Source organism: Nicotiana tabacum, chromosome 14, assembly GCF_000715075.1.
Source record: "Nicotiana tabacum cultivar K326 chromosome 14, ASM71507v2, whole genome shotgun sequence".
Lineage (NCBI taxonomy): Eukaryota > Viridiplantae > Streptophyta > Magnoliopsida > Solanales > Solanaceae > Nicotiana > Nicotiana tabacum.
Window position 1 is genome coordinate 40,730,356 of NC_134093.1, and position 25,733 is coordinate 40,756,088.

The window sequence follows — 25,733 nt, forward strand, 5'->3', positions numbered from 1 at the left end:
TTAGGTTATTAATAAGTATTGAGTCGGAGAAATTGTGAAAGCAGACAGTGCAAAATAAATAGCAGTCGTTCACCTAAAACCCTAAACCCTCTCCTAAATCGCGAGTGCAGCAGAAATGGGGAAGAAGAAGAAGAGAGCCGAACGAGAAGCTGAATCGGAACCTCTAAATACAGAAAACATCAAAGAGCAAAATGATGCCCAGCTCGCGAATGGGGGTTCGCTGGAGGAGCAGAGGAAGAAAAAGAAGAAGAAATCGAAAGAAAGCGTGTTTAAGAAAGAAATAACCACAGTTTCCATAGCATTACCTGGCTCTATCATTGACAACACTCAATCACTCGAACTCGCCACACGGGTAACTTCCTAATCTTCATTATAATCTTCTCTTTCTCATCGAGTTTCTTTTACATAAGAAAATGAACGACTATGCCTCAATCTCAAACTAGTTATGCTCCGTTGTATAAATCATAATTATCCACTATACTACATTTGAACCGGTTTCATACCCAATTTAGTGTCAAGCGTGTGTTTATTAGAATATGTCTATGTGGATTTAACTTAATTAGCAGCTACTCCATTCCATATGGACCGGTTTCGGTTGTTGTGTTAGCAGGGGCGTAACTAGCCCTTTGGTATGAACCTAGTATTTTTGTACGTGGAGCAAAATATATATGTGAAACCCCACTTAAATTTAATTATTGTTAGATTTAAACCCATAATTTTGAAGATAAATGAGTTCAGTGCTAAGAATCTTAAAGGCCTAGCCTATCAAGTTAAAATCATTGCTTTGCCTCTTGTTGTGTGTGCCTAGAAAACGTCCCTACACATTGGTTATCAACTAATACTACTAGTTTTGGTACTGCATCCCACCTCCTTTATCAGGGTTTGGCACTGGCAATGCGAAGCTCGTAGGGATGGAGTTAGATGAAATAATGTTTGAGAGGAAACAAAAAGTTGGAAGTGATAAATGCATACAATACTTGATTTTTTATGCAACTTATGAAGTGTTTACGGTTTACCATCCAAGTGTTCTAGTAGTTTTTAATTCTGTTACTTATCTTCTAATTATTTGTTATTTTTCTATCTTATATGGGCAGTTGGCCGGCCAGATTGCTCGTGCTTCCACCATTTTTCGGATAGATGAGGTGCTCATATTTGGCAAGTTATTGATTTGATCATGTGTAGATTTTGTTGAGAGAATTGGTATCGCTTTCAGTATGTGGACGTCATGTCTATATGTTTGAACATATGCATACAATACAAAATCTCTAACAGGGTTACGTGTGGTTAAAAAGTGAAATAACTTGCAACTTTGAGTGCTGAAATGAGTTGTAAGGTTTTTTCTTGAACAGGTTGTTGTATTTGACAACAAAGGCAGTTCTGTGGACGGTTCAGATCCAACTATGGAGGACGAGTCACATGATGATGAAAGTGGTGCTGCATTTCTTCTAAGGATTTTGAAGTATATGGAGACACCTCAATATCTTCGGAAGAGTCTTTTCCCTATGCATAACAATCTAAGATTTGTGGTGAGGATCGCCTCTTGAAATTATAAGAAAAATGTTAAAAATAGTGTGGTTTGCTTGAATTATGAAAACTAGTTTTATTATTTAAATAAATTACTATTGTGTAATTGAATAAATATAATTCAGTACTAGATGGTGCTATTATTAGCTTTGAGAATTGATTTTGATATATTTACTTTTTGTATGGTGAGCGAACAAAAGTTGTGATTGACACTACTATTTTAATGATTTAAAAATAATACAATTTTGATGAGGTTTACTAATTAAGTGCAATGAAATGTCCAAACCAAACAGGCTTAAATTGAATCAATTTCGTGATTCTTAATCTTAAATTCACTATTTGTATTCAGGGTTCATTGCCGCCACTTGATGCCCCACACCATTTGCGGAAGCATGAATGGGCTCCCTATCGAGAAGGTAGCATCCTAAAGAATACTCCTATCATTTGCATGTTTGTTACGACTTGCACACTAGCAGAAGATCAAAGAACTAAAAGGACCTTGCGCTCAGTCACTTATTAATTGTTAATTTTCTTCCTTGCTAAACTCTCGTATAATGAATGTGTTTCAATATTATGCTTACAAGCACATTCTCAATTCCATATCTTGCAACAACTTCGAAATGTTGATTTTTAGAAGAGAATAGCAAAATAAATCTTATATGTAAATGTTGCTCTCCATATAAAAGCTCAGACTATCTTGATTTCCATTTCCCAGTATCCTCCATTGGGGAGGTCTGGCACACATAGTTTTGGCCCCTTGGATCAGCAAGGGTGTGATTGAGATGGTATTTGATATAAGTTTTTTTTTTTTTAATTTTTAAGTTGCTCTCCCCAATAGTACGATCATACATGAAAGTGATGAACAGTGTGATCATACACAAAAATGATGGCCTTTTCTTTGGCATATATGTAATTAATTACGTGTGCATGGCTGTGTGCATGCACTTGTCTCTGTCTATTGCATTGGCATTTGATGGGGTTATTGGTGGATAAGGATTCTGGCCGCTTGAACAGTCTATATGGTGTAGGTGTATAATTAAAAAATATCTATATCTCTATTTATAAATGATATATGGTGTGATGGTGCAAAGTTTGTTGCATATGATGGCTTACACTTGATCTCTGAACTTCAGGTAGGTCCTGTTGAAAAATTCACTTTACTGATGCTACAACTTTGCACCTATCTATTGTCTTTAGCTAATATATTTTGACCAAAAATAGTTATTCTGTTTGGCATTGAGGCACAATTTTTGTTGCGTATCGTTACCTAAGTACAAGAGTTGGAATATAAAAATTCTAGAAGACTATATAATGTAATGGTCTGTTTTGTTTTCAAACCAATCATGTTCCTGGTCAGTTTTCAAAGATATGATAAATGGATTATGGTGCAAAGTTTGGTGCATATGATGGCTTACACTTGATCGCTGAACTTCAGGTAGGTCCTGTTGCAAAGTCCACTTTACTGATGCTATAACTTTGCACCTATCTATTGTCTTTAGTTGATGTATTTTGACCAAAAAATAGTTATCTAGTTATGGATCTAGGCATAGCTATTGTGTATAGCTACCTAAAAACAAGATTTGAAATACAAAAATTCTAGAAGATTATCAAAATTTAAGGGCCTGTTTGGTTGTCAAAGCAAACATGTTTCTTCTTTGTTTTCAAATATATGGTAAATGGGATATGGTGCAAAGTTTGATGCATATGATGGCTTACACTTGATCGCTGAACTTCAGGTAAGTTCTGTTGAAAAATTCGGTTTACTGATGCTATAACTTTGCACCTATCTGTCTTGATTAAAGAAAAAAGACTTTTGTACCTATTTAATTGACATATAAAGTTCTAGATGGAAATATAGTAAATAGAAAAACTAAGGGGCCTATTTTGACTCAATACGAATCTTACATTAGATGTTTAAATTACCTAATTTTCCCTATCTATCAAGTAAATTTCTTTCTTCTCCTTGTAACATCTCTTCAGAATAATTTCTCAAGTACTTTTGTGATCTGGTTATCCCTTTTGTTTATCGTGTTGTGTTGTGATCTAAATATCATCTTGACACACTTGCTGGATAGGTAACACCCCGAGACATCTTTTTCTGTTTCTAGGTGTCACATTGAAGGATCGAAATTTAAAATCTGGAAGCACACTTGTTGACATCGGGCTTAGCAAGGTACTTCATGCTGCAATTTCGACGTGTTGTCTTACTTTGTGTACAGGCATGTGGTTGCTACTTTTTTCCTTGTAGTGTAGCTGTTGTCATCATGACTCATACCGTTTCTGTAGCTGATAGGCAGATTCACTTTGAATGTTAAGAAGCGTACGTATGCAAATGAAAGAAGAATCTACTCACTAGCAGAGTTTGTAACAGTAATACAATTGGAGCTACTCTCATATCTCATTTCTATTTCATATTCTTCAGATTGACTGTTACAGTTATCATTGTTTTGATGAAATATTGTTAAGATGGGCTTAGATATGAAGGAGAACAACTTAACCTGGAATGTGGTTTCAAGATATTGGTAAAATGGTATTAAATATGGGCTATGAGAAAAAAACCACATAGAAGCTGTATGTAAATTAGGCAATGTTGTTATTCTTTTTTGATTTATTGATCTTTATTTGCTTTCAAAAGCTAGAACTTTGCCATTTCCTAGGGTCCTTTTTTTCTTCAAAATATGAAGTTGGTCAGAAAGAATAGGATACATGGAGATGGAGTACCTATGTGGATTTGGTCACCAGTTTAATGTGAAGCTAAGTGTAGATTCTTTATCAGACTTTGAGGACTGTGAAGCTGAGTGTAGATTTTTTTCATTCTATGAGGATTATTTGGCTTGATGTTCAATCATGAGGTTGGAACGCTGAATGACCGAATCGGGGCCTTTGTATGCAGTGCTTTGCCATTGCTTCCTTTACCCCTTGTTTTCCAATGGTGTGGCTGCTTGAAAAGCAAAAGTTCTATTTGTCATTAATAGGATGTTTGGGATTTTATTTCCCCCCTTGTCTTCAAATAAATTACTATTGCTGCATCCCGGAACAAGAAATCACAGTGTTGGCATTTTTTATTAAATTTTTTGGTTTTTTTGTGTTGGCCATCAGTTTATATTGCTAGTTTTACGCAGCCTGTCGCAATTGATCAAGTCATTGACCCAGGAAAAAGGGTGACAGTGTCCATGGGAACAGAGAGAAACTTGAATGCAGGTCTGTACCAGAACTATACGACTTACATGGCTGTATATCTTGCTTTCCTTTCAATATTTGTTGTGCTTATTTGACCGTTACATTAATTTCCAATTTTAACACTGTTATGGCTACTCAGGAGGTGTTGATGAAGTAATCTGATTGAATAAAATTGTTGGAATCTTTTCATTGTTGGAATCTTTTCTGCAGACAAGTTTGCTGCCCCCCCCCCCCCCTCTTTTAATTTGGATATATTTCTCTCTTTTTCCAACATGTATGTGGTGGTTTTGAGAGGGCATCTTTGCAAACCTTGTTGATGTTTGTAGACTTCAATATAGTTTGTAGCTAACCCCGGCACAATGCGCTGTAACGTTAAAACATTCCTAATTTCTCAAACTTATCGAACTTGCTTACATGATGTTTTAGTAAAACAACCAAGGAAGCAAATGCTTCCAGAAAACTGTCTGCAAACCTGAAGTACTGCCACTGGAACTGCTCTATTCAATTAATATTGTTGTTGGCTACTTGAGTTCACAATTCCGAATTTCAATTCTCAGACATACCGCATCAGGTCGTCTCTTCTTCAACACCTAGGGAAGATGCAGGGATGTATTGGGGATATAAAGTACGATATGCTCCAAACATCAGTTCGGTATTTAAGAATTGCCCATACGAGGTATTTGTGGTTTAGTGTGCTCAACCCCTGCTTCAGAAGCAATGTATAGATGATAAATGTGTAACACCTCTTGTTTGATTAGGGAGGGTATGATCACTTGATTGGTACCTCAGAGCATGGTCTTGTTATGAAGTCCTCGGATCTTATTCTCCCATCATTCAGGTATATTGTCTACAGTTGGTGGCGAAATTTTTGTGTGTGGGTAGCCATCTTTCTTGTCTTGTAATACTTGTAGCTTAATATGTTCCTAGGCTGAATGATTTTGGAAAGCACTTCTTTTTCATCTTTATCGAGTAATGCTATATAAAATGCGTGCTGACCATGTGGAAAGCCATTTCACAGCAAAGGCTTCAAGGGAAAGAAAAGTGAGGACAAATAACATCTCCACCTTTGGGACTTGTTAGCAGAGAAAGCTTCTTATTTCTTTATGTCTTTTCATTTTTTGTTGGCTGAATTCCTTGCTATTGTGTTGTATTTGACTGAAGGACATCTACTACCCAAATATTTTCTGCTTATAAACCCTAACCTTTATCCTCTTCCATTTCTCTATTTATATGTTCCCCCTTTTTGGGCTACCAATTCACAACTTAAAAAGCTGGTGAGCTCTGTAACAGGTACCCGTTTCTTGAATCTTGGCTAATTGTCCATGTTGTCCATCGTTGTTTGAGGGTATGGGTTGTTGTCTTCTTATAGGGTCTTGTGCAATTCACCTCATGACCTAACTCTTAGGGTTGAGTTAGATCTAATTTCCATATTCTTAATTTGGTAACAGAGAGAGACATACCATCCTTGACCTTGGTTTACTCAATGTTATGCTCTCAAGTTATGTTGTCCACGCTCTAGATGTCTAGTCCTAAGCATACGGTATGGGTTGTTGTCTTCTTACAGGGTTTTGTGCAATTATCATCTCATGACCTAATTCTTAGGGTTCAGTTAGGTCTAATTTTCATATTCTTAATATGGTATCAGAGACAGATCATCCTAGATCTTGGTTTACCCAATGATGCGCTCTCATGTTATGTTATCTATGCTCCAGATATCCATTTCTGAGCATAGAAGAGGGGTGTGTGTTAAGAGTCCCATATTTTTTGAGTGTACGTGTTGTTGTCTCCTTGTATGGGCTTAGACAATCCTCACCTCATGAACTAGTCGGCCTAATGTTCAAACTGTTAATAGGTCATATTTGCTCTATCTTCATATCAAACATTAAATAGAAGTGCAGAAGTCTTTTCTTGCTTTCTTTTCTGAACGATTTTGCATTACGTTGAAAATTTTATTCTCGTATGACGGCTTTGGGCTACCTTTTCATGGAACTGGCTTATCCTTGAAGTGAGCATTGGGCTCAAAATATTGTGTATTTATCTGTTAATGCAGTTGGATTTTGTCTTGTTTTGTCTTAATCTTTAGGCACCTCCTAATTGCTTTTGGTGGACTTGCGGGGTTGGAAGAGTGTATAGAAGAAGACAAGAGCCTAAAGGTACTATTTATGGAAAGTTATTTAATTGAATATGCTAGGTCTCCAAAGTTAGAATCTTTATTTAATGAAATGAAGTATGTAGGTATTCCTTTATTCAAATATAGGTATTCTTAATGTTTGAATCTTTATTTTTAAATGATCACCTTTCACGTCTTGCCCATGAAATTAGAAGCAATTTTTCTGTGGCAAGTTGTAGTTTCTGTGACCATCTCCTAAGGCACACGTTCTCTTATTTAGTGTTTGATCAACTTTGAGCATATAGGGACAATATTTAATCATTCTGATGTTCCAGAACATTAACTGCTAGAGTTCTAATAGATTTACAAGTGTTTAGTGAGGGAAGAAGCAGATGAGCTGTCATTGAATTGATCTTTCACCATTCAGGGGAAAAGTGCAAAGGAGGTATTTGATTTATATTTGAATACATGTCCACATCAAGGAAGCAGGACAATTCGGACAGAGGTACTTCTTCAGGCCTTTTTTAATGTGTGTGTGTTTGTCTCAAGTTTCTAAGTCAGAGCAACTCTTTTGCCACCAGTGAGGTGTCCACTAATAGTACTTCCGACCTTTTCTGCAAACAGGAAGCCATCTTCATTTCTCTCCAGTACTTACAAGAGCCAGTCGACCGTGTTTTGCAGAAGATTTAGTACCTTGGAAATTACCGACCACCTCAAGAACCTAGAATAATATGTCAGAAGCTTCTGTATGAGACCTCTTCTAAGCTCAGATATTGAAAAATCTGTCAAGAGGAGGAAATCACGAGTTTATGGCAGTTGGTGGAGGTTCCTCCTGATTTGGGGATTCGAGATGGTTGGATTATGAGTGGGTTTTGATTGCTCAGAGAATTCACTTGGCTGTACTCTTCCGCTACTCTGCCGCTATAAGTTTTCTACCAATGGCAGCTGAATCAAAAATATATTCCTGCTCAAACTTCCAACTTCAAACCCCTGTTTGCGTACATCAAGTTGGGGAGCCCTCAAATTTTGTGACCATTGTTCGTATTCATTTGATAGTCTTCTTCTACTCTCTCTTTTTGTACTCTCTTTTTAACATAAAACTAACTAGGTGAAAGTGAGTTTAAAAGTTGACTTTAGAGTTTGGTAGACTGGGTGTCAATTGATCTTCAGGTTAAGTTGAGCTGATTGGTCAACTATTTTTATTGTGTACCTCTAGTTCTATAAACTTCATGGGAGCTTCCATTCTATAATTCTTGTAATTTATAAAATGATGGAGGCTTGATTCAACGCAAATTTTCAAGTGTCACATTGACAACACCAACAATTCTGTCTCAACCCCAAGGTAAAGTGGGTGGGTTGGCCATATGCATGTTGCTTTATTTAAGCTTTTCTTGTTCTAATATTATAAAAAACTAGTAGTTTTAAGCACTAGAAATTCTCTCAATTTTCTATTGGCATGTCTTTGTTCAGACCACGGACTCATTGACAAAATATTTGAAACAACTGAGTAGTAGGTTTCCTTACTTTTGCATATAGATCTTGTATGCGGCCTTTTACTTCATAATTCATAATCTAAACAAAAATGACAATAATGGCTTAGAACTTCAAATTAATGTGCAGATTTATAGCCTGTTTGGCCAAGCTTCTAATATCAGCTTATTTTGAATTTTTTTTTTTCAGAAGTGCTTTTCAAAAAATTCCTTTTGGTGAGAAGTAATTTGTGTTTGGTTAATTAATTTGAAAAATATTTTTGAGCAGCAATTAGTGTTTGACTAATTATTTAAAAAGTGCTTCTAAGTGTATTTTCTTAGAAGTGTTTTTTCTTTTCGGGCCAAATAAGTGAAAAAATTGGCTGGAACTTCATCAATTTAGCCAAATAAAAATATTATATCTAAAATAATGGAGTACCAAATATGTATTTTTTGTTATTTTTACTTTAAATATAATGGCTATTTATTTTAACTTTGCATTTTTATTTTTGAGTCAAATCAGTAAAAACAATTGGCTACAACTCCATAATTTTTTACCAAATAAAAAAGTATAGCCAAAATAATGAACTTGTAATTGTGTACTTCTTTATTATTTCTTCTTTAGATGCAACAATTATGTATCTTAACTGAATTTTTTTCGGGCAAAATATGTAAATAAAAGTACTTGCTTAGAGCTCCATAATTTTTAGCTAAATATATTTTTTAGCCTAAATAATAAAGTTGAAACTATGTTATAAAATTTAGATCTTTTTTTAGATGTTATAAAAAATTTATTTTTACGGTGTATTTTTACTTTTTAGGCTAAAATTTTAAAACAATTAGCTGAAACTTTATCATTTTTAGTCAAATAAAAGAATTAGCCAAAATGATGGAGTTATACCCTAGTTGTATTACAAATTTTATCCGGAAAAGATGATCTAATAACGGCAAAGGTCCAAATATACCCCTCTATTTTCAAAAATGGTATGAGAATACCCCTCGTTATACTATTGAGCTATCTATACCTCTATTGTCATACTTTGAGTTTAAATATACCTCTCATTTAAACGGAAGGACACGTGTCATCGTCATGTTGGCCAATTCTAAATATCTCCTAATTAATTAAAAAGACCCATTATTTGGTACCCAAAAAGTAATTTTCTAAAGCAATTTTTTTTACTAAAAACTGAAAAAAAATAAAAATATTTTTTTTCCAGTTTTTACAAAAAAAACTGCTTTAAAAAAACTGAAAAATATTTTTTAAAATAATATTTTTGTAAAAACTGAAAAAAATGAATGTTTTTTTACTAAAAAATCAAAAAATCAAAAATAGTTTTTTGTAGTAAAAACTGAAATAATCGAAAATATTTTTTTCCAGTTTTTAGAAAAATATTGCTTTAAAAAAAACTGAAAAATAATTTCTAAAGCAATTATTTTTCTAAAAACTAAAAAAAAAATTGAAAAGTTATTTTTTAAAGCAATGTTTTTTTAAAAACTAAAAAAACAATTTCTTTTTAAGTTTTTAGTTAAAAAAATTCAGTTTTTTCTAGTTTTTAATTGCTTTAGAAAATTATTTTTCAGTTTTTTTCCAGTTTTTATAAAAATATTGTTTTAGAAAATATTTTTCAGTTTTTTTGTAAAAACTTTAAAAAAAAATATTTTCGTTTTTTTCATTTTTTAATAAAAATAAATTCAGTTTTTTTAGTTTTTACAAAAAAAAAATTGCTTTAGAAAATTACTTTTCGGGTATCAAATAATGAGTCTTTTTACTTAATTAAGAGATATTTAGAATTGGCCAATAAGACGATAACACACGTCCCTCCGTTTAAATGAGGGGTATATTTGAACCCAAAGTATGACTGTAGGGGTATAGATAACCCAATAGTATAATGGAGGGTATTATTAGACCATTTTCGAAAGTACAAGGGTATACGTGGACCTTTGCCGATCTAAAAATCTAATACATTTGAAAAGGTAAAATATATATTTTATTATTAAAAAATATCACGTGGACAAAAAAACTACGTCGCAGGTGCGTACATGCCACTTTCCTGAGATGAGATTATTCAAGGAGGTAACAATTATAAATAGTTTAAGGACGTAACCAATAATCCGTACCAAATTTTAGAGGCGGTGGGTTTACGGTATTCTACCAAAATAAAAAAGCGACCGGGGAGAGAAAAGACATCATCATTCTCATTCCAAAATTGATTAAAATTGAGAGGTTTATCGTCTATATCAATTTTTTTGTTTTAATGAGCTTCTTCTTCGATAGTATATGATCTTTTGGTTCCCGGTGATGCCATTGCATAGTAACGAGAATTGATTCTAAGTAAAAAGTTGATTTATATAAGATTTTCTTTTAGAAACACTTGATGAAGTCATATTATGAAAGAGCTTATCCATTAACATTATTTTTTGAGCACCTGTAATTGTTAAATGTTTTATGTTATAATATTTGAATTCTGAAGTATAGAAAGGAAACAAGAGAGTAGAATATAACAGTTTTTATAAATAAATAAGGTTATGAAAACAGGCGAATAAGATAATTTACTGAGTGCAACTAAATCAAATCCGTAAAAAAATTACTCATATTTTATGGAGTGCAATTAAATCAAGTTTGTAAAAGATATTATATTATTTTCACGTAGATTCTCCACATCATTTCAATTTTACGGAATGTTCCCGTAAGGACATATTATTTTCACCTAAATAAATATTCAGATATCGGTAATTGGTGATTACAAAAATTTACCTTAAATTAATAAACTAAGTAATCAGCGCCGAATATATGATTTTCTTTTCAAGAAAAATGAAAATGAAATAATAATAATAATAATACAAACCAAAATTAAGAAGGGGGTAATATAGTCATTACGTAACAAAGGAGCTCACCGTCATTAAAAATTGGACAGGGGGTTTTCAGTAAATTTAGTACCTGATCGATTTACAAAACGAGAAGCCCAATCCGAGTCGAATAGAAAGGGTTTGGGAGAAAGAGAGATAAGGAGGAGAGAAAAGGCTCGTTTTAAGTTTTTCGTTTTATAGTTTTAAGAACTTTTAACAAAAATTCAAAATCTCAAAAAATTAAATACAAAAACAGTCCTCTTCGCGCGCAGTTGTTAAGCCTCACTGGAGCCAGCCATGGTGGCTCAGGTAGTAGAGACCACCGCCGCTGCCGCCGACGATGGCGGAGGAATTGGAGGAATTAGAGGTTCTCCAATCGCCGTTGATGAATCTCAGGAGGAGCAGTTAGAGAAAACGAAGACGTTGATTTGCGCTCTCAATTTCCTCTCACGCAATCTCCCGATACCTCCTGACGTCTTCGATGCCGTCTCTTCAATTTACCACGGCGGCGCTGATGATATAGATGTCGGTGACGATGATGCCTCCGCCGCTGCTGACGTGGACAGCCGCGACAGTGTGTCTATGCGAGTGAGTAGTTAGAAATTCTTATTGAGATTAATCTCTCTCTTCTTTTTTTTTTTTTGAATATTTCACATTATAGTAATTGTGCTAGAATACTGTTACATTTCGCTATACTTTTATGTGATAGATGTTGATACATATAGGCACTGAGTATATGATCTTCTCAGCTTTAGAGGGAAAAAAAGCAATACTAGGGCTTGATACGTTATTTGCTTTTCATTACATACATATGTGCATTAGAACCGCACATACTTATGTTATACACACATATATACATAATGTATATGTATTCTATACTTTTAGATGTACTACATATAGGCACAATGCACTATATGTTTAGATGCAGATCCTAAAGGCAGTGATGGAGCTAGGAATTTCAGCAAGGGGATTCAAAAAATGCGAACTTGCAATCTAAAACAATTTTTGAACTACCTTTGCCACTGCATAATAACTTCCTTTATGTCAAGGGGATTCAAAAGTTCTTATATATACGAAAAAAGTTTGTTTTTGCCCTATTTACACAGTAGAATTTTCTAACAAAGGGGATTAAATTGAATCCTCTTCATTGGCTAGGGTTCCGCCACTGCCTACATAGTATACTTTTCTCAAGGTTATAAAGAAGTTAAAACAAGACTAGGGCTTAATACGTTATTTGCTATTCAATTTACTTTTTTTCTTCGTATTAAAGTTAATCCTTTTTCCCAAGATTTTTCGCTTTTGTAAATACTCTATGCTGCTGTTGTTTTAGTAGAGGTTTCAGTAGATGCCATTTGGACAAATGTTAACAAATTGAGTTGTGAAGTATAGCAGTATGCAGTTTGTGTTGATTGGTATGTAGTTTTTGTATGTTTAAGCATGAAGAAATAGGTATCTTTTTTTAAGACACTTTTTTCCTAGAGGATGAGTTCTTAAAATTTGTGTAATTTGAAGTTGTTGATGAAGCATATCTGAGTAGTCAAGCTATCATTTGTTTATTTGCTTAATTTGGGATCTGAACCACGATTGAGTTGGATCAAGAAAGTAGTCATTTTCAAATATTATGCCTCTTAGTTTAGTCTTTAATGCTACCAATATGTTTTTCCTTATATGCAGAGTGGTTCAGGTATGGGAAGTTACGGAGACCTGATGGCAGATTTTGAGGATTCGTTGTTGAGGCAACGGTCAAGTTGTACATCAGGTTCTGGTTTGACAAAGTTAAAGGAAGATCGTTTTCAAAGCCATATCCAGCATCGCCTAACTGAACTTGAAGGTAAGTGTAGCTCAGAAATAATGGATATCCGTGGAATCGTTTGACATGGTTCTGCATATACTTAGGGCTGTTTTGAACATGATGTGGAGATTTTTACATAGCGTCATTAGTTTTTTTTGCGTTAATATGTTTTTAGAATGGTTTTTGCCTTTCACTTTTGAGGTTATAGAATTTGAGGTGCTAAATCCTCTTGCTAGTGACATAATTAGGTTTATTGAAATGCTTAGTAGGTATCCTCCCTAGCAGACATGTCGTTCGACGAATTTGATTTTGTCATAGTATTCATCAGAGTGAATCTATTTAGATTATGAGAAAAAGGCCTATATATATTGGCCAATTCATTAGTTCTTAGAAATGCTCTATTTGAACATGCCCAACCATGCAGCTCCTGATACCAAAGCCTCATTATCTTCATCATTATCTTTTGTCTTTTTCTTTTTGGGAGAGAACAGCATGCATCGTTATCTTTTCTGTTTGACAATGGATAATCAAGTTCGAGCATAATCTGTTGACGCATGTTATGCGTGTGCTGGGGCTTAATGTAGGTTTTGGTTGTTGCGAGTCTAGCTGTTTGCTGAATTTTGGCTTTCAATGTTACTATCATCTCTCTTTGTTCTTACTATATCATTGCACCTCTCTACTGGTTTTGTCAAGTTATAAGTAACCCCCCACCCAAGCCCAACCCAAAGTGTTCTGTTAGCACAGAACTTGGATAATAAGATTATCTTGTTCACTATAGAGGGTAATCACTCAACATGTTGCGATATATTTATATTCAGCAATGCTGTATGCCCTTTATGCCAGCCCTTCTTATACATGTGGCAAATAGCTTATACTTTCATCTATTACCAGACTTGCCAACCAGCAGAGGCGAGGACTTGCAATCGAAGTGCTTGCTGGAGCTTTATAAACTAAAGGTAAAGGAACATGTGGCATGTTGTTGTTTAATAAGACATATGACTGCTATTCATGATCTGTCCATTTCAAAGGTTTATCAGGGTTTTCTTTTGTGATATTCTTTTTCGTCTAAGTTGTATTCAACCACGCCAGTTATCTTGCAAATCAATTGTAAGATGTCCTCCCCGCTTTAAGGTACGGTGAAATAAACAGGAGTATTTCTGACCTTTCTGTGTTACATTTTTAAAAAAGCATAAAGGTATGCTTCTGACTATGACTTAGTGGAACTATGTCGACGGTGAAACAATAGTATTACAATTTTTTGTAGTAAAGCCCTTATCTTATGTAGCATGGGTACGGATACGAGTGTTATACTCTGCATGACCTATGAGTACAATATGAAGGTACAGAAATTTTGATTATGGGATATGATGCACCAATTTGGGGGCAATATTATGTCCACATTTTTTATATATTTCATCATGTTCTACAATCTTATGAATTTTTCCAGAAGCATTGATATCTATTCAAAATCAAAGAAAGAAGCAAATATACACATGCTACTTAAACCTATCAATATAATGATAAAATGTTTCTGAAACATTAAATACAATAGGAATCTATCAAAATATTAAGCTTAAGCAACAAAGTTTGTTATTATGATAATAATAATCCCAAATCTTCCTTTTATAATTGCTTTTTGGCCCATAATTATCCAATAGACTCGAAATTTGGGATATCCTAAAATAAGAATAACTTGTCTCCCAGAAAACAATATAACTTTTTTCTTTTGATACAGAAGTGGTTCCCAGTTCAGAATTTAGTTAATGTGCTTCATTGCCCTAATCCCCATTAGTACCTGCCATACTCCCAAGCATCTGTAGCTCAACAAATTGTGAAACTAATCCATCTCCATTATGCTTAACCTGGGAGGAATTCTTTGTTTTCTGCATCATATGCGCTAGTGGACAGACTAACCACCTATTTGAGCTTCTATTTTTTGGCTATAGAAGTGGTGTAGGTGGTTGGCAATGGTTTTACTTCTCATTGTTATTTCTACTTTGCAGTTAGCAGATTTACAATGCAAAGTTCGATCTGAGCTGAGTTCTGAATACTGGCTTCGCCTGCATTGCGCTAATCCTGACAAGCAATTGTTTGACTGGGGGATGACGCGATTGCGACGCCCTTTATATGGTATAGGAGATGCCTTTGCTGTCGAATCTGATGATCCTTTGAGGAAGAAGCGTGATGCGCAGGTAAAGTGATATATGCCTTGGAGCCTGTCAATTGTGCCATATATGTGATAGCGACAGTTGCAAGACTCAAGTTAATGTTTTTAAGCACAAAGAATGTAGATGCTTTCTTTTTTCCTCTCAATTTCAAAGATGGGTGTTTGGTCTTGATATAGGAAAGTACAGATAGTCTTAGCCATCTCTGCTATCTATTGGTAAAGCTGAGAAGAGAGCTAAGCTGAGAATTTGAGATTTTAAGAATCAGTCCACTGTCTTTAATTCTTGTGACTTCATGATAGGAAGCTTTTATATGCTAATTTTACAGAATTTGATGTCAGAAGCCTGTTGGTAACAACAATAATTTTTTCACAGAGGTTGTCAAGATTAGAAGAAGAGGAAAGAAACCGTGTGGAAACTACGAAAAGAAAGTTCTTTGCGGATGTACTCAATGCAGCACGTGAACTCCAATTACAAGTACAGGCTGTTCAGAAACGGCGGAAACAAAGGAATGATGGTGTTCAGGCATGATATTGTTTACTCTCTCCTATTTATTCTACTGTCTATTCATTTATTCAACTCCATGTGCATAATTGAAAATACCATGAACCAAAATTGAGTTGTGACCTAGAGAGCGGATGCAGTCTTCACCTGTTATACTCTTAGAATGTGGCGGATTTTATCTTGGCTAAATGAAGCAATCTCTGTTTCATAGGCTTGGCATGGAAGGCAAAGGCAACGGGCTACTCGTGCTGAGAAATTGAGGTTACAAGCTCTGAAAGCTGATGATCAAGAAGCTTACATGAAGATGGTGGAGGAAAGCAAGAATGAAAGACTAACAATGCTTCTAGGGAAAACAAATGAGCTCCTTGGTCGTCTGGGAGCTGCTGTTCAACGGCAAAAAGATGCTGATCATGATGGTATTGAACCTATGGAAGGCTCAGATGCTGAAATGGCCCCTTCTAAGACTGGAACTCCTGGGCAGTCGTTTCCTGAGGAAGAAGAGGATGTTCTTGATGATGAGCCCACGCGTAATGTAAAGACTAGTGACTTACTTGAAGGTCAGAGAAAGTACAATTCAGCTGTACATTCAATCCAGGAGAAGGTAAAGGGACATGCCTCTTCTCTGTTATCTTTTACTTTAAATATTCCAGGGAGTCTTGTTGGAAGTTGTGCCTAAGTTTCAGATATTGAATGCATGGTTGGTAGCAAAAGTTGAACCTTCCAGAGGTTTTCTAGATTTAGAATCTCATCCTTTCTTCTAGTTCTTTGGTCGATGTGCTTGAGTTTCGTATTGGTTGTGACTGAGTGTCTTCTCATTTCATAGCAGGGTTTCCATATTCAGAAACTATTGCTGTTGATTATTTCAGATGATCTCGTCAGCGTTTTGTTACTCATGACTGGTGTTTCGTTCTTACAAAAGAAAATCCATCTTTTATCTAATCATGAAGTTTAATTAAGTGCAAGTATTTAGATTCTGATCAGTTGTATTCTATAACGTGAATATGTGGTTAAACTGATTCGCTCCTTAAGTTTCTGTTCTTACTTCCTTTGTTTTATGGAAATATTAGACCTAGCATGTTGCCATATTATCTGAATTGAATGACTATTCGGATATGTTGTTGTGAGACTCTTTTAAATCTCCACTACTTTATAATGTGGAACTGAGCTAACTAAACCATAGAATGTGTTACCTCTTTTTAGTTATGCACTTTGTGTTGGTGTCATCGTCCTGTTTTGCCTCCAGACCAGCTTCACCATTCAGGCTTTATGATATATTTTCTTTTAAGTCGTAAGAAGTCAATAATCTTAACTAATTTTATACCACATCCAATCTTGATTTCTATTCTCCAGTCCCAAAATATCATGTTACGTCCATTATTTGTTTCTAATCTCAGCCGAATGGCTTCAAGCTGATGTACAAGGATCTTACCATTTATGACTAACTCCATGACGATTGCAATATAGCTGTTTTCCCTTTTACAACTGAAATCTTATTAGTATTTCCATCCCTTTTTTTGTGTTAGTGCTTTTGCAAATCTAATGCAGTATTCATATTTGTAGGTTACGGAGCAACCAGCTATGCTTCAGGGTGGAGAATTAAGACCATACCAGCTGGAGGGGCTCCAGTGGATGTTGTCTTTGTTTAATAACAATTTAAATGGAATTTTAGCGGATGAAATGGGACTCGGCAAAACGATCCAGACAATTTCTTTAATTGCTTATCTTATTGAAAACAACTCTCTCTCTCTCTCTCTCTCTCTCTCTCTCTCTCTCTCTCTCTCTCTCTCTCTCTCTCTCTCTCTCTCTCTCTCTCTCTCTCTCTCTCTCTCTCTCTCTCTCTCTCTCTCTCTCTCTCTCTCTCTCTCTCTCTCTCTCTCTCTCTCTCTCTCTCTCTCTCTCTCTCTCTCTCTCTCTCTCTCTCTCTCTCTCTCTCTCTCTCTCTCTCTCTCTCTCTCTCTCTCTCTCTCTCTCTCTCTCTCTCTCTCTCTCTCTCTCTCTCTCTCTCTCTCTCTCTCTCTCTCTCTCTCTCTTTTTTTCGCTTGCAGCATTGATGCTGTTCTTTATGATGGTCGTCTGGAAGAAAGGAAGGCACTGAGGGAGGAGTTAACAGGAGAGGGGAGGTTCAGTGTGCTGATCACGCATTATGATCTTATTATGAGAGACAAAGCATTTCTGAAAAAAATTCATTGGCACTATCTGATTATTGACGAAGGGCACCGATTGAAAAATCACGAATGTGCTCTTGCACGGACTCTCGTGTCAGGGTATGTGAAATGTAGTTTTTTGTTAAGTTGCTAATGTATAAGAATGTTAACCAAAAAGGGGTAGGAATAAGAGCTTATGATAATCTTCTTATTTATGAGTTATGGATTTGCTCCTCTCAGTTAAATTTTAGCACTCACCTTTGCTGATAAAGGTATAATCTGATGCACTGGCACACAATCGAATGAGTAATGAGTTTTATCTTAAAAAAATAATTATGGGGATGTGCCAAGCATCGGGAAGTCATTTCTTGGCAGTTCAATTTTCAAGGATAAAAGTTCAGATGTGGGAAGCGTTCCTCTAATAAGGTGTGTAATATTTGCAGCTATCGGATTCGTCGGAGACTTCTGTTGACTGGTACCCCGATCCAAAACAGCTTACAGGAGTTGTGGTCTCTTCTCAATTTTCTTCTTCCGAACATCTTTAATTCAGTGGAGAATTTCGAGGAGTGGTTTAATGCCCCCTTTGCTGATAAGTGCGACGTCTCTCTAACTGATGAAGAGGAGTTATTGGTTATTCGCCGGTTGCACCATGTACGTCTTGGTTCATTATTCGCTGATATACACTTCTTTCCTGCCTATTTAGATTTTATTGCACCGTTTCAAATGCACTTTATGCTTTCTTGATCTAATGTTTTTGACTACTTTTAGGTAATAAGGCCGTTTATATTGAGGAGGAAGAAAGATGAAGTGGAGAAATTTCTTCCTGGGAAAACACAAGTTGTTCTTAAATGTGATATGTCTGCATGGCAGAAAGTATACTACCAGCAGGTCACGGATGTCGGGAGGGTTGGATTGGATTCTGGTGAGTAGTAGCTGCCGTCCAGAAAGGATTGTCTTTAATGCATTCCTTTTAGACATGGTTGAACTTAAAGATTGTATTTTTATTTTTTCTATTTTTTTGGCATTGGGTGGGGCGGGATATGAATTCCTGGAGAGGGGAGGGGAAAACAACTGTGCTTTGAATACTCTCTCTCTCCCTCTCTTCCTCTATTTCTCTTGGGCCCCTACAGATCCATTGCTCTGAAATCAACATCCTTAATGATGCCTTATACAGCTCCTGTGCTCTGTTTTTTTTCCTTCCCCTTTTTTGTTCCCCTGATAGAACTTTTTGCAAAAGCAGCAATCTATAGGTTCTGATAATTTATCATTAATGGCTAGAATCTAAAAACATTGGTAGGATATTGCTTTAGTAAAATTATTGCTGAGGCTATAATTAATCTGTAGCCAAATAGAATAAATTTGCTGACAATGTGACTTCGCAGGAACTGGGAAGTCTAAGAGCCTACAGAATCTCACCATGCAGCTAAGGAAATGTTGTAATCACCCATATCTATTTGTGGGCGATACTTCTTCGTATTATCGGAAGGAGGAGATAGTCAGAGCATCTGGAAAATTTGAGCTTCTTGATCGTTTACTACCCAAACTCCGCAGAGCAGGGCACAGGGTACTCCTCTTCTCACAAATGACCCGCCTCATGGACATTCTTGAGGTCTATCTGCAGCTTCATGACTTTAAGTATCTGAGACTTGATGGCTCAACCAAAACAGAGGAAAGAGGGACTTTGCTAAAGCAATTTAATGCTCCTGACTCTCCTTACTTTATGTTTCTTTTGAGTACTCGTGCCGGAGGACTCGGTCTGAATTTGCAAACAGCAGATACTGTGATAATTTTTGACAGTGACTGGAACCCTCAAATGGACCAGCAAGCAGAAGATAGGGCACATCGGATTGGGCAAAAGAAAGAAGTTAGGGTTTTTGTGTTAATCAGTGTAGGATCAATTGAAGAGGTCATATTGGAACGTGCAAAACAGAAGATGGGCATTGATGCTAAGGTCATCCAGGCTGGATTGTTCAATACAACATCTACAGGTTTGTCTTGTACACAGTAGTTTTGGAGAACCCTCCACACCCCAAGCCCCTGCCTTCTTTACTTTTCTTATGGGGAAGAAGCAAATCAGGTTGAATTATAAGAAGACATTGCATTTTCTTTTCTGTAGAAGTATGGAAACTAGATTCTGAAAATTGTACTAATACTTTAGTTTACTTGCAATAAGTGTGCTTTTACCAAGAATCGCCTGTGTACTTTCAACATGTTAGTCTCAGGGACTGAAGCTTTTATTCATGGTCTTGCTTCTTGATCCTCTTCATAATCCATTCCGGCTGACTGTCTTTGTTCTTCATGCAGCTCAAGAGAGGAGGGAGATGCTAGAAGAGATCATGCGTAAAGGTACAAGCACCCTTGGAACAGATGTGCCAAGCGAAAGAGAGATTAATCGTCTTGCAGCCCGCTCTGATGAGGAGTTTTGGCTGTTTGAGAAAATGGATGAGGAGAGAAGGCAAAAAGAACGTTACAGATCTCGTCTCATGGAAGATCACGAGGTGCCGGATTGGGCGTATGCTACACCTGAGGCTAAGGAAAGGGGAAAAGGGTTTCTATATGAAAGTGCTAATCTTACTGGAAAGCGGCGTAGAAAAGAAGTGGTTTATGCCGATACTTTAAGTGACTTACAGTGGATGAAAGCTGTGGAGAATGGATATGATTTCTTTAAGCAGTCAGGTAAAGGTAGGAACAGGGACCATCACTCAGTCTCAAATGGTGAATTGCCGAGTGACAATGCTGAAGTGGAGAAGAAAGAACAGGACTTGAAGACTGAAACTGCGTCTGTGGGCGAGGCAACAAGTGAAGATACCTTTGGAATAACTCCTATAAGGTTCAAATCCGAGAGTGCTAGTTCCATGAGAAACGATTATCACGACTTGACTGGTGGCAGTTTGGACGGATTATCGTGGAAGGCACACAAGAGGAAGAGATCAAGCTTAGTATCTTGAGATTGCCCCTTTAAAAATTAGGAATTATTTTCGCCAGTGAAGCCATTGGGGGACGTAGGGGACACTCTGAAAGACAATAGAATTGGCTACAGGCATTTCAGAGCTAACTATGGGTTAAGTTGTCCGGTGTCTTACATGTAAATTAGCAGCTCATAGTTCTTAGCTTATTATTTACTATTAGTTGATTGTACAGTAGTGAGAAAATTGGAGACATCAACTGGTGTGCCATTATCTTTTTTGCCACAATTCCCAATTATTCTTGTTTGGAGTTACTACTGGATCAAGTTTCAGCGACTTGGCAACGATGTACAGTATATTTTCAAGTTGATGTTACGATCTAGTTTACATTTTTGAAGGACCAGAGTCCCTGTATTTACTGTTGAGTTTTAACCGACCCAGTGCATGGCATTGTAGTGCCTACCAATTGAATACAGCAAGGAGCATGAGATGGTCGTAATATTGATCTTTTGATTGGTCCTGGGGCAAAAACTAAGGCCTTCAATAACATTTGTAGAATTTCAGTGAGAATGTGGATTCAGGGGGAAGCTGGGATTGCTTCCAACACAATTGTTTTTCCTGTTAGGTTGAGAAATGGTAACTTTACTTCTGACACAATTCCTTGACCACAAAAGGGAAGAATAACAATCAGACATAAACAATGAAAATAAGCGTGGTTTAGGAAAATTTAGTACTTCCAAAATTCAAATGAAAGTAGTTTTTGAAAAATGTCACAAGCAATCTACAGACTCCAGCAATAACGTGCTTGCTTGTCTGATAAAATCATAACTCATAAGGGAGGAAAACTAGCACACGTATTCAGTTCGCTTATAAAACCAAACAAGTCAAATGCAATAGAGGAATAAAAAAGGGTGAGATTATCCGTCTACATAACCCCAAAAAGTTCAACATAAATAATTGTTTTCTCCAGTAGCCTACATAATTTAGCTAGACCTAAGTTGACCAATAAAGCAACAGTTCATCCCACCAAATTTAAATGACTGATGGAATTATATGTTAGCACCTGCTGGAGGAACATAATATGGCCAGCTTGGCATAAACAAAAGATGGCAAAACCAAAACTGCAACATGCAGAAGTCAACAAATACCGGATTCTAATTGCTATCTGGTGCGCCGAGACTCTCATCTCACTTGACGTCCAGGTTTTTGAGTTTTGATTCCAGTTCATCCTCACCGTCTTTGCCTTCACCTCCAGATTCCTTCTCCTCTTCCTCGTCCTCGTCATCGTCATCTTCTCCCAGCGGGTCATTATCTTCCAAGGATGCAAGCAGTTCAGGAGATTTCTTAAAGATGTCTTTCAACTCATCAACACCTTCTTCTGAGATGAAATTCCCATTAACATTTAGTAATTTAAACTGATCTTTGTGCAGCACGGTTTGAGCCAGCACTCTAGCCCCAGCCCTTCTTAGTGCGTTCGTGTTCATATCAACTTCCTCCAGATGGTTGTGTCCTCGAAGAGCCTTAGCAATCTCAATTGCACCTTCATCCATAAGTTCATTCTCACCCAAGCTTAGCTTTGAAAGAAATTGCTTTGCAGCTATACAAGAGGCTATTGCTGGAGCAGCTTCCCCAGTTATATCATTACCTGCCATCTCCAAGACACCAAGTGAAGGGGCTGAATCTTTGAGAGCGTTAGCTATTGCAATTGCTCCTTCATCCTCTAAATTAAGGTAGCTCAGGTAAACTTCTGTAAGATTTTCATGTTTGCTGAGTGCCTTACTTAGCACAAGACCAGCTTCTGGACCAAACATATTGTCCCGCAAATCAAGCTTCTTCAAATGGGAGCACATCCCAAGTGCTTCACACAAGGCACTCCCTCCTTCAGAGCCTACCCTTGTAGAAGAGCACCTGAAATCTTCCAATAAAGGGGAGCGCTTCACAATTTCAGCAATGGCAACAGCCCCTTCATCACCTGTCATATTATTATGAAAATGAAGAATCTTAAGCTTCCCGGTGGAAGGAACTAGCTCGCTAACAGCCCTTGCAGCTTCCTGTGAGATCCCATCGTTGATCAAAAATAGTTCCTCCAAGTTGGTTTGAGACTGAAGGAGCTTTCCAAATGCTCTAACTCCCTTCTCGCCCAGAGCATTGTCAGAGAGATTCAGAAACTTCAAGTTAGAACCTTCTAGAGCTTCTGAGAACATATTCATGACATCAAGTGCTTCTGCCTCAACTCTTCCAGCAACAAAATCTGACAAATCAACTTCTGTCAATTGATCCTTCAAGGATGCCAAGATAGGGCCCGCAACACATGCCGCGCCTCGACCGAAACTTCTATTACTGAAACAAATTTTGCTGTAAGGGTTTCCAGGCTCTTTTAATGGCTTCAAAAGTTCTTCAGCCTCTTCAGCTTCAATAAATGCTCTTTGACCTTTCGAGATATCGAAAAGATTCTGCTGAACAGCAGGAACCACCTCAGAAATTGAAATCTCCTTTTCCTCTGTTTTGGGGCTCTTTTTTAAAATCTCCAGGATAAGCTTGCTGCACTCCTTGGCATAAAGCTGCACAGCGGAACTCCCATCACCATCAGGCTCCTTCTCATAATGTTGACTTGCAATGGTAAAAGCTGCATCTTCAATTTGCTCAGCATTTTTGGCAGCATCTTCCTTGGATAGACTGCGGTACTTGCGAGTGAAAATGGTTGGACTAGAAAGATTATTCGTCATTCTTTCCACCAGCATTCTTCTTGTGTTCTCACTTGGAGGCCACAGCTTAATTGAAAATGGTCTGCGCTGAGAATTCGGCATTGTGGCATCCATTGGAAGAAAACCTAGAATCAAGGACAGCATAAGTTTATATACGGGAAAGCATGCCTTAATTTCTATATAAAATAACGTCATTATCTTTCAAGAAATACTAACTACTACAAAACTCGGAAATTATCTCTTGCAGTTAAGAGACAGAACAATCAAAACATAGTAACAGGCCAAGAACAAGTTTTTGCCTACCTACTCCACATAATACAAACTAGTATAAATCAGAAGGAAACAAAAGTTCAAGAGTTCAAATTCTTCCTCATAGGAAACGGGATATATTACAACAATAACAACAACAACCCAGTGTATTCCCACAAGTAGGGTCTAGGGAGGGTAGGATGTACGCAGCCTTATAGACTGTTTCCGATAAACCCTCAGCTAAAGAAAAGATGGAAGAAGCACTGATATCAAGTAATAACCATACAAGATATTTAGAAAACTAAATCCAAGATAGCAAAAGAAAAAATGAAAGAAATACTGATAGCAAGTAATAACAGTACAAGATATGTGATAATAACAGACTAAGGCTAAAAGGGAGGAAACAGGATATATTATAGGCCAAAATTATGATGATGATGTTTATACGACTGAATCCAATAATCCACAGTCATCCATCAAGAAAAATGAGATTAAGTTACATATTCAACAATGTAATAACATTCAAAACAAAAAATGTTACACTCCAGGTGCATTCAATTTAACCACACTAAAAACACTTTCTTGGATATAAGTATAACGATGCTACACAACTACAAACTTGTAGTAATAAGCAAAAAATCTTTATAGCCAACAATTGCAGATGTAGCTTTCCACAGTAAAACTAATAACATGTAAAAACTACAATAAACCACACATGAACGCACATTAAAAAATATAAATTTAAAACCCAACATAGATCTATGAAAAAAATGAACTTAAGCAATGAACAGAAAAAAAAAGTAGATACATGTAAAGCATATGTGCAGAAACCCTAGGAATGAGAAAAAAAACAAAACCCTTTTTGTCCTTTTGTGTTTCTCTTTTGTGTGAGTTTATGTTCTGACTTACCGGGGAACTACGAGAGAGAAGGCGTGAATTGAACGCGCCGGCGAAGAGGGTGTGAGGGGAACTGCAGAGGAACTGAAGAAAATTAGGGGAGTGAGACCAATGTGTGAGTGGGAACAGGGTTTTATTCTGTTCTCTTGGTTTCTTTTTGTAATAATAATTTGCTTGTGGAAAACGCTGTTTGGGGCGACGAAGGATATGGTGATAATTTGATGTTCGGTGAAACTTTAAAAAAAAAAAAATTAATCTCTTTCAAAAAATGTTTTCGGAAAAAGTATTTTAACTTGTAATAATTTGTATTTAGCCAATGACGTGAGAAGCGTTTAACAATTATTTTTTAAAAAGTATCTTTAAATGACAAATTACCAAAGGACATCTTTACAATTAAAATAAAAGTAAAATTATTTTTGAAGCAATTATAATTATTTTTATTAGCGACTTTAATGAAATTAATTTAATAAAGTATTTCTTCTTTATATGAGATTTCATAAGATTTGCAGAAATAAAGAGTTGAGAAGACAATAAAAAAAAGTCATGGAGAAAAAGGAGAAGAAGCAACTTTCTAATGGTTAAGTTCTCTTTTGAAATTAATAATAGTTTTCTAATTAATTTCTCCTACCTACCCACAATGTTTGAAACCCAATCTCTTCTTCTCCGCATTAATTAACAATTAAAAAAATTCACAATATACGGTGATTCTGGGTGATAATTTGAGCCCAAACCCATTTAACCTGCCTAACACGTCCAAGATTAGGCTGCTCATTGACCCGCCCATTTGTTGAACTCAGTCCATCTTGTTTCAACTTATTTTAGCCCATTTAAAATTGGGCTAATTTTTAGCCAAATTGCTCAATGAGTAACTTTTGGTAAAATATCTTTAAAATAAACTTTTTTGTTTGATATGTCGTATAGGACTATAACAAAAGGAAAAAACTCTTATTTGATAATTAAACAATTTATAAAAAAATAATACATATTAATTAAAGCTTGTTTAAAATTGGGCGGGTTGGGTTATGACCCAAAATTTAGCCCATCTTAACTCAACTCATCTCAGCCCAAGTAATTTTGGGCGGGTCATTGACTTAGCCCATTTTGACATACCCAAAATCAGCCCAACCTGCCCATTTGATACCCTAGGCACGACCAACACTCTGAAAGTTCTTTTGGCCACCACAAGTGCACTATCAGTGTAGCACCCCGAAATATTTTAAAGTATTTAAAGGTCATTAAGA

At 36.2% G+C, this 25,733-nt stretch overlaps 3 protein-coding genes and 3 non-coding genes across 7 annotated transcripts; 5 read left to right on the forward strand and 1 right to left on the reverse strand.

Annotated features, from left to right (window-relative positions):
- On the forward strand, nucleotides 1-8,131 carry LOC107776075 (uncharacterized). Of its 2 annotated transcripts, none has more exons than XR_012698635.1 (11): nucleotides 1-352; nucleotides 1,095-1,142; nucleotides 1,350-1,526; nucleotides 1,874-1,940; nucleotides 3,633-3,697; nucleotides 4,647-4,725; nucleotides 5,262-5,380; nucleotides 5,463-5,542; nucleotides 6,788-6,857; nucleotides 7,192-7,319; nucleotides 7,439-8,131. XR_012698635.1 is itself a non-coding variant. In XM_016595890.2 (11 exons), exons 1-11 carry the CDS (start codon nucleotides 116-118, stop codon nucleotides 7,502-7,504), a joined length of 1,086 nt encoding a protein of 361 aa, XP_016451376.1. In that variant the 5' UTR covers nucleotides 1-115; the 3' UTR covers nucleotides 7,505-8,131. The 2 variants fall into 2 exon arrangements, 1 of the variants encoding a protein (XP_016451376.1); XM_016595890.2 differs by having other exon boundaries at nucleotides 7,242-7,319.
- On the forward strand, nucleotides 2,631-2,692 carry LOC142169353 (small nucleolar RNA snoR101). The gene has a single exon (XR_012699060.1). It is a non-coding gene; the product is annotated as a small nucleolar RNA snoR101 (small nucleolar RNA).
- LOC142169354 (small nucleolar RNA snoR101) lies at nucleotides 2,933-2,994 on the forward strand. Its single transcript, XR_012699061.1, has one exon. It is a non-coding gene; the product is annotated as a small nucleolar RNA snoR101 (small nucleolar RNA).
- On the forward strand, nucleotides 3,234-3,295 carry LOC142169352 (small nucleolar RNA snoR101). The gene has a single exon (XR_012699059.1). It is a non-coding gene; the product is annotated as a small nucleolar RNA snoR101 (small nucleolar RNA).
- Nucleotides 8,132-11,262: 3,131 nt separating the features above from the next.
- LOC107776074 (putative ATP-dependent DNA helicase CHR12) lies at nucleotides 11,263-21,038 on the forward strand. The gene is made up of 12 exons (XM_075229529.1): nucleotides 11,263-11,718; nucleotides 12,805-12,961; nucleotides 13,814-13,878; nucleotides 14,926-15,114; nucleotides 15,463-15,612; nucleotides 15,803-16,192; nucleotides 17,152-17,336; nucleotides 17,562-17,855; nucleotides 18,179-18,386; nucleotides 18,504-18,657; nucleotides 19,118-19,723; nucleotides 20,040-21,038. The coding sequence occupies exons 1-12, from the start codon at nucleotides 11,428-11,430 to the stop codon at nucleotides 20,681-20,683; spliced, it is 3,333 nt and encodes a 1,110-aa protein (XP_075085630.1). The 5' UTR covers nucleotides 11,263-11,427; the 3' UTR covers nucleotides 20,684-21,038.
- Nucleotides 21,039-21,503: 465 nt separating this feature from the next.
- LOC107776073 (RAN GTPase-activating protein 1-like) lies at nucleotides 21,504-24,699 on the reverse strand. Its single transcript, XM_016595888.2, has 2 exons — nucleotides 24,505-24,699; nucleotides 21,504-23,471 (listed from the first exon to the last, which is right to left on the reverse strand). Exon 2 carries the CDS (start codon nucleotides 23,458-23,460, stop codon nucleotides 21,829-21,831), a length of 1,632 nt encoding a protein of 543 aa, XP_016451374.1. The 5' UTR covers nucleotides 23,461-23,471; nucleotides 24,505-24,699; the 3' UTR covers nucleotides 21,504-21,828.
- Nucleotides 24,700-25,733: the final 1,034 nt, after the last annotated feature.

Coding starts and splice junctions, on each gene's coding strand:
- LOC107776075 (XM_016595890.2), top strand. CDS start 116: ATGGGGAAGAAGAAGAAGAGAGCCGAACGAGAAGCTGAATCGGAACCT. Junction 1,143..1,349: donor CCATTTTTCGGATAGATGAG/GTGCTCATATTT, acceptor TTTCTTGAACAG/GTTGTTGTATTTGACAACAA. Junction 5,381..5,462: donor TTAAGAATTGCCCATACGAG/GTATTTGTGGTT, acceptor TTGTTTGATTAG/GGAGGGTATGATCACTTGAT.
- LOC107776074 (XM_075229529.1), top strand. CDS start 11,428: ATGGTGGCTCAGGTAGTAGAGACCACCGCCGCTGCCGCCGACGATGGC. Junction 16,193..17,151: donor TACATTCAATCCAGGAGAAG/GTAAAGGGACAT, acceptor TCATATTTGTAG/GTTACGGAGCAACCAGCTAT. Junction 17,856..18,178: donor GCACGGACTCTCGTGTCAGG/GTATGTGAAATG, acceptor TAATATTTGCAG/CTATCGGATTCGTCGGAGAC.
- LOC107776073 (XM_016595888.2), bottom strand. CDS start 23,460: ATGGATGCCACAATGCCGAATTCTCAGCGCAGACCATTTTCAATTAAG.